This window comes from Perca flavescens, chromosome 19 (assembly GCF_004354835.1).
Source record: "Perca flavescens isolate YP-PL-M2 chromosome 19, PFLA_1.0, whole genome shotgun sequence".
In the NCBI taxonomy this organism is placed as follows: Eukaryota; Metazoa; Chordata; class Actinopteri; order Perciformes; family Percidae; genus Perca; species Perca flavescens.
This window is the reverse complement of record NC_041349.1, coordinates 25,319,557-25,331,425: the sequence shown is the minus strand read 5'-3', so window position 1 is coordinate 25,331,425 and position 11,869 is coordinate 25,319,557. Positions and strand designations below refer to the sequence as shown.

Below are 11,869 nucleotides of genomic sequence, written 5' to 3'. Positions count from 1 at the left end.
GACCTGCACAACTCGACAAACACACGGAACATGTGTAGGCGATGGTAGTGCACAGAACATTGGGTAAACACTATATACTGGACATGTAGGTGGAAGGTCAGAGTAATTGAAAGCTGTGTGGGTGGGTGTGTGGGTTGGTGGGTTGGTGGGTGTGAAGGATGAGTAAGAAAGAGGGATTTTGGAAGTTGTCCTCCACAAACTCATGATGCAGGAGTCAGATTGGTTTCTTTATGCACTGGAGATAAAGTTCCGAATGCTTTGTCAAAAGCACCCAGGCCCATGTCGCCCACACGTTTTGATGCAGAGCAACCTTATCTGGCAATTACCTTCCAATACTGAAGGCATTCGGCATTACTGGCACTGTCAACATCCGAGTGAAATGCATTTTATCATGTCATTTGCATATTTTAATTACACTGCCATGGAAGGGGAAAACATCAGACATCTCGATGAATGTCAGTTATGTTGTTTTGGACAGGATCATTGTGTAAATATGCGCGTACAGGTGTGTGTGTTTGTGCGTGTGTGAATGATACGCATATTTAGGTGTTGAGGTTTGGTATCAGTCATGCAGCAGAGAGCGGAGCATCTCAGTGCTGAACCTCCCCCAGCGTGAATCCAATGCTGGCAGTTGAGAAGGAGGTTAGCAGCTGAATAATGAATCCAAACACTTTTCCAATGGAGCCTCTTCCATTGAACATGTTTTCATGTGAAATTTGTAGGGCTTTCTGTTCACCTTTGAGCCCTGGGTTTAGCCTGAAGAACGTAGAAAAACTCCTCAATAATACATTGATTTAGAAGGGAACCATAATATAGGAGTGTTAACCAAAAGCCACACTTCATTAGCACATCTTTTTTTAAAGTTGCAAACTGAGAATTGTTATATGCTTGTAATGATTGATGACAAACGGCCAAATAAAAATTATTAAAAAAAAAAGGGAAAAAAAAAGCATGTGCCAGTGCCAGCTGAACAAAACCCATGCTCAGCTTAAAATTGCACCATGTTCAGTGCCATGCAAACTGGGTGCTACGTGAAGAGTGGTTACAGTATCTAGGCCAACCCAGCATGGGCTCCGTTTGAAGTATTGCTGCAGTTTGCCAGCGCGTAGTGGAATAGCAGAGGTCTACTTTTAGCTCCAGAGATGCACAGACACAACAGCCATTCACTCCCCCCGCACACATACATTCACAGACTGACTCCTACACGCCAACATAAGCACATAAACATACAAATAAAAGACCCGCATACAGACAAGCACACTCGGATGCTCTGAGACACACACACACACCCACATTCTCACACCCCTGTAGACGCTCAATGTGTGTTTATCCGTTTGTTTGTTTTGCTCGGTAAATCCTAACCACCGCACAGCTGCTGCTGCTGCTGCTGCTGCTTCTGCTGGAGCAGGCATGGACAGCAGTTTGGGGATTCATTAGCTCTTGTTTTCCTCCCTCTGTTTCCCCCTCTCCATGTCTTCTTTTTTTCCTCGATTCATGGTCAGGAGCATTGCGTAAATGTTTTGTTGTCAGGTCGGACCAAGATACTGGTTATGTGGACCTGATTTTGGCACTTTTGGGATTTTTTTGGATTCAGTCTTTTTTATTTTTTAACATTTTGGCCACTCCACAAACTAAATGTCAAAGTCTCTCTTCTCATGGATGATGAATGCTGCTAAGTCCCTGGAGGAGCTTTATAATCAAAATACATGGAAATCTGACTTTTTACAATAGAGGACCTTAAGTTTAAAACTCAAAAACTCAGCTTTATCAGGACTATGTGGGTGTGGTGTGGTTTGATCTGATGTGATATGATAATCGTGATCGATATATGGAAGTACGTGGCACCAGTGAAACAGCTCAGACAAAACGGTACAAACTGATTCTGTCAATTTGAAATGATCAAAACTGTTCTGAAACCTGGTACAGTTTCACATAATGATTTATACTTAGTTCAGGATTTTTTTTTTTTTTTAGAGGAATCTGTTTTTTAAGGCCTAAAAAGGGTCAAATTCCAATGGAGACAAAATATCAGCAACTAGCAGCGTGTGGCAGAGCCTAGGCACCTGCCAAGCTCAGTAGACCTCAGACCTGATCTCAATAATCAAAAAAACAACCAAAGACTAAAATGATGGTGTTACATGGGCCACACCTCTCACTTATGACACCACCCGTTACATCACGTCATTTAGCTGACGCTTTTATCCGAAGCGACTTACAATTGCTACATTTGTCAGAGCAACTATGGGTTAAGTGTCTTGCTCAGGGACACGTTGGTGGACGTATCGCAGTGGGAATTGAACCCAGATCTCCCACACCAAAGGTATGTGTCATATCCACTGCGCCATCACCACCCGTCTCATAAAAAAAGACACAACACACAAACACACACACACACACACACACACAAAAGCTTCACAGTAGGGGGCTTTTCAGTTGCTCAAACACAGCAATGACTAAAAACAATTACTGTAGCTTTGTACACATGCTAGCCACGCACCCAAACACGGTATGCCATACATTGTGTCCGATCTGGCCCATAGCACTCCTATTTCACCCGCCATTACCCTCTGACTGGATAGAATCCCCCAGGTACAGCAACACCCAGGGGAGCCAAATGATGGATAAACTAAACAGGAGTGGAGGGAAGGAAGGAGGATGAGGAAGAGATGAGGGAACCCCCCAAAAAAAAAAAAATTCTGCAATTCTGAGCATACACACACTCATGATGGGAGTGTGAGATCATCAGACAGGTGAGCTATTGTTTCTTGGGGCGGTAAAAGTGTTCACAAGGCAACAAAACCTGATCGATAGACTCACACCGCCACTCTATAAAGACTCTAGTTAAAGGAGAGTGAAATAGATTCCGGTCCTTCTTCTTGTTACTGTGGACACACACACACACACACACACACACCTGACAATGTATCATCTCACTTCCTCTGACTGTGTCTGTCCCTTTGTGACTCATTCAGTCTCTGTCAGAGGCTCTTATCCTTCTCGCTCTCTATCATCCTCCCTCTGTGTGTGTGTGTGTGTGTGTGTGTGCGTGCGAGTATGCGCGCGACACACTTGGACCGGCCCGTGAGAAAAACAAGAGCAATCACACTCCTCAATGCTAATCCCACACTAACACACGAACATGCATGTGCAGATTGAGGCTCTGAGAAATACTTACATTACACAGTCGTACTCTGCTGGGAGCTGGCCTGGTTTCTCTATCACCAGCGTCCACACACATTTTCTCTTTTGTTGCAGTATGTCTGTGTTGTACCATACAAACACAGAGCATGCAGTATGACAACACACAGCTTGAGACAACATCAAAACACACACAATAGGCCCTACGACTAAAGGGGGAGCAAGAGAGTGACAAGGCTTGAAAGTCCACTGACAGTGCAGCCGCTAACCTCCAAACACACACACACACACACACACACAGGACAGGACTTCAGAGGCAAGCTGCCTCAGCTCCAGACTAAACCCTGAAAGATGGGAGGATTGTGCCACGGGGGACCAGGGAGATGAAAGAAGGAATGAGGGAAGAATAAATGAAGGAGCATCCATGAAAATAATATAGTGACAGAGTGAGGATAGGGTGCAAAAACCTAAAGGGTAATTGACAATTAACATATAACATTTGACAGGTCAAAGTTGTATTTCTCAAGATTTAAGTCCTGGTGGATTTGGCGACACCTGGTGGTAACAAGTGTGCGCTAAAGCGTGCGTTATAGCAAATGCTTTTTGAGCAGCTACTTTGTCTGAAATAAAACATAGTGGTGACAAACATTGCGTTTCCTGCGTCTGCTTCACAATATAAGTCACCCCGTGATTTGCCAGTTGAATGCTTTTGATGTGAAGCAGCTGCAGTTAGACATGTTGGGTTAGCATTAGCATAGTCTATAGCCACGATGTTCCACTTCCTGGATTACTCTGGTGGAAATTCCGCCGGATGTCCCTCTTTTCGGCCAGATGTCCGTCACCTTCCGCATTCTTTGTGTTGCCGTTCTAACCTCTGTTCGATTTCTGAGGACTATGGTTAACTTCTCCTCAGATCTCTGCAGGGTAAATCCAGACAGCTAGCTAGACTATCTGTCCAATCTGAGTTTTCTGTTGCACGACTAAGACAACTTTCGATTGGACACATGTTCCACCAAAAGTTCCTTCCCGAGGCTATTTTGCAGCCGCACCGTGTCTCTGTCCGGTGCTTAGCTTTCTAATCATAGGAGCAGAGTTATTATGGAACCCACGCAACTTCTAGGCAAGTCCAGCCCTTCAATAGCATTCACGCTACTATTGGCCAGGCGTCCAGGCTTACTCAAGGTAACAAACCCGATTTGTACAGGTCCTATCCCCTGACCAATCGGCTATCTTAACCTTAACCACTCAAGGTCGATGCCTAACCCCAACCAATCGAGCTGCTTCCTAGGGCGGGACTGCGACACAGAGTCATAGGTGACACAGAGTCATAGGTGACAGTCACAGAAAAAACAAAAGTTAAAAAGAAAAAGTAGGGGGTGTGCAGGGGAGAGAGAAAATGAGCAAGGGAGAAAGAGATTAGTGAGATGTGCTGACTGCTACTGACACCAAGCAGGTTTCCCCTTTATTCAGCTGATTGTTCACATCTGAAAAAGGCCGTTGTTTTACTGCTCAGGAAAGGGTATACATTAGACATACCCACCCACACACACACAGCACACTTAAAAGGGGTCCTGCCCAGTATGAGGGTATAAAATCTGAATAAATTCACGGATAATTTGGTTGTCACAGCCGGGCAATAGTAATAACAACTTTAGAGAGAGAAAGAGCACAATAGCAAAGAGGGAGAAGAGCGGAGTGAATCACCCAAGGCCAGTCGCTGTGTCTAAGCCAGAGTGGTGTTTGTGGAAAAGAAGCCTCTTTATAAGTTCACTTATAAAGAGGGGGGGCAGAGGAATGTTTCTCATTTTCTATTTTTCACCACTTCCAAAAACCTTCTTCCCTCCCTTGCGTATTCGGCGAGACCCTCTGGAAATGGCAAAGCGTTTAGCGTGGCGACAGGATGATAGCATGGTTCGACTTGGGAGGCAGTGGCATAAACAGTAAGGCACGCTGCTGTAATGGCAATAATACACTTAAACACCATTTATAAACGTGCAGCCTATCTAACAAGCAGGCGGCTTTCATCACCTTTGAAAGAACCAGGCACAATCAGAGGTGTGTGTGTGTGTGTGTGTGTGTGTGTCCTGTCGAAAATGTGTGTGACCTATACATTATTCAGATGCCTCGAGCCGCTCACATCTGTTCATTTCTCTGGACGACACACGCACACACACACTCACTCTCCTCTGATAGACAATAATTACCATGCTATGCCAATAACACACTCACACAGAGAGCAGTCGGCACCCATGTCAGCCTCTAACAATGAATCCACATAGGATTTGGTGTGTTTAAAGCACCGTTTGTCATCCAGCAGCCTCACTGCTCACACACAAATCATAATCACATGTATGGCTGCACTCAGAAGTCACAGATGCATGCCCCTCTGCGCGCACACACAAACCATTAGGTTCTATAAGCATAATGTCATGGCTCTCTGATGGCACATAAAAGGCCCTTTGCTGCTTTATTTTGACTGCAGCATAGATGCACAAAAATATTGTTTGGTCTAAACACAGAAAAAAAATGAGCATGCACTGGGTGTGTGGGCCCTAGCATGTTTGAATGATTATACATAGGCTCTGTGTTTGCATGTGTGCGCTGTTTACATGTGCGATGGAGTCGTAAAGAGATGAGAGTATGTGTTTGCATTATTCCTCTGTCTTTGTGTGCTCACATGTTTGCGTGTTGTGTGCGTCTGTTTTCTGTGTGTGTGGAAGAGAGAGGAGGTGGAGAGAAAAGGAGGCAGTCTTCTCTGTAGTGTCAGCCTTTGATCAGTGTCCCTGTGTGCGTGCGTGCATGCGTGCGCCAACCCCTGGTGTCTTGGAGGCAGATGAAACACTGTGTCTCTATCCGGGACTCACAGAACACCCACTATCCTTCTCTCCTTCTCCTTTTACGCTCTCTCTCTCTCTTTCTCCCTTACCCCTGCTAACCACCATTCTTTACCACAGACATTTTAAAGGCTATTCATGTAGAGCCGCGCTTTCATCTTGCATTGCAGCGTTTTAAGCAGCTCCTCTGTTATTTTTTTCCCAAGCCTTTTATCAGATTGTAGAGGAAGGGGAGGATGGGTGAAGTGGCCCGCTGTTGTACACTGACACACAGTCAGGTGGATGCAGCGTGAAGGTGCAGGAAAGACAGAGGCTTTGGTTCTAACAAGATAACGGTATAGGATCTTGTGGCTCTGTGTAGTCCAGTTCTGTCGCTTCTGTTTTGTTGACGTCCCACCAGCACAGTACACGTTTGTAAGAATGGAAATTAAAGAGCAATTATAGATATATATAATAGATCTAAAAAAAGCGCAACAGTGATTTTGATATTCTCCGCATTTTAATATCTGGACTTTAGATGAACACTGTTCACATACTGTGTGCAAGAAATGACGCTGACATAGAAGTATTGCATTCATTAGCTTAATTAATGACCTCATAAGCATAATTGGTGAAGTTTAATATATCACGGTGATTACAGTAGGGCATTAGGCAGCTTATATGCCTCGTGTTTGTCCTCGGCTTAATGAATGCACTCAGACGTGCAGCTTATTTTTGTGTGTTTGTGGTGTTTTAAAGAGCAACACTGAAGCCAGGAAATGCATGAAGTGCTTACTGATGTGTACTTTTTGTTTTTGTGGATCATCTCGGATGATGCATATTGATTTGGGTTGTGCTTGCAGGATGAAGACAGAAATGATTGGCTATTGTGAACTTCAGTAGGTATAAATTCTAGCTGTCAACGCAATAATTAATTGTTCAGCTACAGTTACAGCCTCTACATAATTAATTAATGTCATAATTATATGCCTCAGCCTTTGTGTATTTTATTGCTCAGCTTTACAGTTTTGAATCAAATGTGCTCTGTAATGTTTCTATGATATATAATATAGAAAGTGCATGTCGTTGCTGTGTTTTCGCCACAAGGTGGCACCTTATTCACATTCTTAGGAGGAGGCTGGCTCATGGGAAATATTTTGAAAGGAATACCCGACTCCTGACCTGCCTAACTTGCAACTAAACCTATTTTAAAATGTAATTAACACCAAACAGAAGAATGGAAGTGTAACAATGCTTGTGACTTTGCATTGGGTCTGACTGGGAATCTTAATAAAATATCTTGATTACACTAATTAGGCGCCCAGAGCAGATGTTTGTGTTTTAATGGATGCTAGCATCTAACTGTATACAATTGTTTAGCCTCTACTGTATAGGCTTAATGGATGACCTTTCATGTGCACCTCCCTTTTAATAAAGCTCTAATTAGGGGTCCCATTAGGATCTGAGAGGCTGCCTGTTAATTGGTACTTAAATAGAAAAGATTTAGGTTGTTGGAGGAACAATCGAAGATACCCGGCAGTAATCATGAGCGTAATCATGAGAATAGCTATGTTGAATTTATCCTTACAGTTAAACGTTGAAGAATGTGCAGTACAATATCATTCCACAAGAGAATTGGGATATGCAAATAGGATTTCTTGTCACCTGTATACCCATAAAACAACAATTTTGAAGACATTGACAAACATCATAAGCTCAAAGTATTGAACTAATTACTAATGTGCTAACAGTGCTGCGTGTAAGCGCCAGGCCGATTTGTTCCTACTGAACATGTAAATCTTTTTTTTTTAAACTGGCCCTTTTTTTGTCAGTAATTTCATAAAACAGCTGGGCATTGTACTTTTTAGCAAATGTTACTCAATCAGGAATACACATTTCTTGTTGGGGACTGTTTCTTGCTGAGGATTAATAGACATTTGGTGCTCTAGTGAATAGTGCTGGAGAAAATCAAATATCACAATATTTTTGGCCAAATACCTCTATTGATACATCAATGATATATGATGCTTTCACAAAATATTTACACAATGAGATTATTGATAAATAATCATATAATGACTAAGTGGGTAAAGGTTACAACAGTCTGGTAAATTCAGAAAAAACATCACTTTACTGTAATGCAGCCTTTAAAACCAGGAAAAGACAACACTTATGCCATATTACAATATCCAAAATCTAACACGATATCTAGTCTCATATCAAGATATCGATATAATATCGATATATTGCCCAGCTCTACTAGTGAATATATAAAATAGCTCTATGGCACAAAGGAAAACGCTGGATACACATCTGGGTAGTGGAATTAATTCAGTTTTAATATGGCATTTGTAGACAATAAGAAAATACAATTACCATCGATAAAAATATACAGGTATTACTTTCACAGGTAATTAAAATATAGATAGCTTAAGGTTTAACCTCAACCTCTAATTTTCCATGGTTTCTACATTACATGTACATTACATTAAATTAGGATAAGGGATATCCTATATTGGCTTCTTAAATACAGGACCTTTTTCCTGGAACACATTTTGACATGTCACAGTAGGAAAATGAATGACGGCTGAATTCCATTTAGCTGCTTCAGCTTCAGTGCATGCTGGCTCACTGTCACACATGGCACCATGGCTTGCTGTAACACCGGTGCTGCTGTAAAAGTAAAATGTTTCTTCTTGAACTTCCACGCCATAACAATATTGATGGACAGTTGTTTTGCTCCAAAAATTCCAAAAATAAAAAAGAGAGACATTGTACAATCCTAAATTCCAAGCACGGTGTGTCATCACTTGTAATCCAGTTACGGGTGTGATTCCGATTAGAGTCACTTACTATATTTGTGGGAGTGCAGGCTGGTAGTCTGTAAGTGGCTTTGTGTAAAAGTCCCTGCTCAGTGCCATTAGAGTAAACGTCATTAAGAGAGCAGCTGAAAAAGCAATTTGCTTTCTCTTGTGCCGTCTGTCACTCCTTGTTGATGACACACTCACACTTGTTCTCATGCAATTCCCTCTCAGCCAGAAGCTGATTTAACAGGCCAAAGTGGGGAACATTTCCCAGACAGGTACTAAATCCTAAAGGTACTGATGCTAACGTCATCTTGTCTCTCTTGTCTCTTTATTCTCCTCCCATCTCTGCATCCCTTCTCCTTCTATATCCTCATTTCCTTTGCTCTTTTCCCTCTTGTCCTTATCCCTCTCCTCTATTAAATATCCTCCCTCGCCTTCTTCCTACATCCATCCTTGTGTATACAAATACCCAGGCTTCCTCAGCACCGGTGATCAGTCGGCTAAGGGGAACTACGGCCTGCTGGACCAGATTCAGGCCCTGCGTTGGCTCAACGAGAACATTGGCCACTTCGGCGGAGACCCAGAGAGGATCACCATCTTCGGCTCAGGAGCTGGGGCGTCCTGCGTCAACCTCCTCATCCTCTCGCACCACTCGGAGGGTAAATGAAGACTCTGTTGCATTGTGTCGTTTGCTTCTTTTTATTATAGAAACACGTTTTTCATAGGAAAAACTCCTAACTGCTAATAGCCTGGATCCAGCCCTGCCAATGACTCATTACTTTTCCACAAATTTCTTGACACATGGGTTGTGGCTGCTTACGTGAACTCCACCCGATCCATTAATGTTTCAGTCCTTAGTGTAGCTCATTCCTCGCTAATCCCTCAATAGCCACAGTGCATATTTACAAACCATCTGTGTGTATTTGTTCTATATATTTGCTGGGAACAGATGGCGATGCTCACCTGAATGTCCAATTCAACCTTTGAAACTCCAACAAAAAAATGTATGTTCTCGTATTTGTTTGCTTGGAATTACTTGTGTCATGCTCAGTATAGTAAATGTAGCCTTATTTATCCTTTAGCCATTTGATGACCCATGTAAATGTAATGAGTACCATAACCCTGCTATAGCCATGTAGTCGGATGGAAGCTCAGAGGGCAGCGTCCAGCCCACAAATCGTTAAGTCCTATGATGTTCGCTTGACACCTCTATCCTCCGAAGAAAACACCGCTTATCCTTTGAACTGAAGACTTTAAGCAGTAATGTGGTTAATGAGCGAGTCCAGGTTTGATCCAGGTTATGTCGTTCATGTCGGTGGAGGATAAATGACGCTGGAGCTGCAACCTTAGCCCACATCACCTGACTTGGTGAGCGCTCCAGGCTCTGTTAACAGTCCACTGCTCAGCAAGCAGAGGCTCTACCTCCTGTCGAAAAAAAAAAAAAAAAAAAAAAAAAACTACATCCATGTGACCTCATGCACCCCATTACCAACAAAACACCCCGAGGGCTAAGTGTTAACATTGCACCACCAAAAGAGTGAGGCCCACGGACCAATCGACTTTGATCTGAATTGAGATCAGTGTGGCAGACGAGGCCACAGCCAAATGGTCACGCACTCGCTGCCTTTGATCATGCTGTTCTCGAAGCTGTCCTCCGCCAATCGTAACTTCTCTGTTCTCTGCGCTGCTCGAGGACTCTCCCTCAATATCTCTCTCCTCTATTCATTTTCCGTCTCGCGCACACACACAAACCGCAAAGGACAGAAACAGGGAAGAAATGGTGGGTGAAGAGAGAGAGAGATTAGAAGACGGCGTGTTCACACAACTACACTCTGTTTCAATCACGTGTGTTTGTGTGTGTGTGTGTGTGTGTGTGTCCGACACGTCTCTAAATTTGATTCATTCGGTCTGTGCCTCAAGAACAATGTGTTGTGTCAAAGCTTGAGTGAGCATCTGTGCACTGCTGCCGTGTCACTGTGTCCATTTAACACAACCTCTCTAATTACCACTGATGTCTGTTAACCCTTCATGTTAACCCAGGCACAACTAACCTTTTTCCCCTTATTGGCAGGTGACCTACATAGCCATTAGAAACCTCCCAAGGCCCTAACTGTTAATATGTTTATATCATGATAACAGTGGTTCCAGAGTGCTTGTGACTTGCATAAAGGGCAAATACAAAACATGTTGACTGTTTGAAAAGTTTAGTTTTGTCTTAAATACGTGTACTGTGCATAGGAATTAACAATTTGCATTGGCATTGCAACCCATTACTTAAATGAGATATATCATAACCAGATTATTTTTCACCCTCTGTCTGAAATGCTCCGTTTTAGCGCCTCTCTCTTTAAGTCCCCCTCCCGAAAAAGCCCAGTCTGCTCTGATTGGCTGATTTGCAAAGGTAGTTCTCAAGCTATGATAGCCAACAAAAAAGCTGACTTTCTTATTTCACAGTTTTTGGGTTGTTAGGCACCCCAGATACCCAAATGTATGTGCACAAGCACTGCAAAAGTGAGTTTTTCAAGATATGTCCCCTTTAATTACACATTATTAGCATCACTGACATTTGAACCCACCAATGCTTGCTTGTTTGTTTTTACATAGCAACAAACTATTGGCAGTCATTGTAGTTTATTCATTAATCTTTCAGGGGAGCCCCCAGTTTAGCAGCAGAGGGACCCTAACGGTTGGGGAAAGCCTGTATTAACCCCTTGTCTCGTGTCGCTGACTACCAACCCCCTCACACTGCTACCAGTCCATTCTCATGCCTTCGCTTTGTCATCACCCCCATCGGCATCATCCTCCTCGTCTTCATCGCCATCTAACGGTGTAACATCAGCCCTGTAGACGACCACCTGTCTGTCATGCTCCCCCCCTCCCCACCCTCCTTCCTCCTTCCCCCACCAGGGATGCCAGGTAAGGAGTCTGTCATCCCCACCCTTAAGGGACACCAATCATGTCAACAACACGGCGTCACAAATCAAGTGCGACAGCAGATACGCACAGGATGAATGGCAGGATGGAAGCACTAGACAGTATGGAGGGAGGGGTTGTAAGTGATACTGATAAGATGAAGGGTGGGGGATGTAGAGGGGAAGACATTACCCATGG

The 11,869-nt window shown here is 43.3% G+C and overlaps 1 protein-coding gene across 3 annotated transcripts in view; it reads left to right on the top strand.

Moving 5' to 3' along the window:
* Window positions 1–11,869, top strand: part of nlgn2a (neuroligin 2a) — a 214,469-nt gene that overhangs the window by 196,745 nt on the left and 5,855 nt on the right. For all 3 annotated transcript variants that reach the window (XM_028564269.1, XM_028564268.1, XM_028564270.1), the window contains one exon: window positions 9,232–9,417. In XM_028564269.1, coding sequence (XP_028420070.1) covers window positions 9,232–9,417 — 186 coding nt within the window. The remainder of the gene's footprint in view (window positions 1–9,231; window positions 9,418–11,869) is intronic.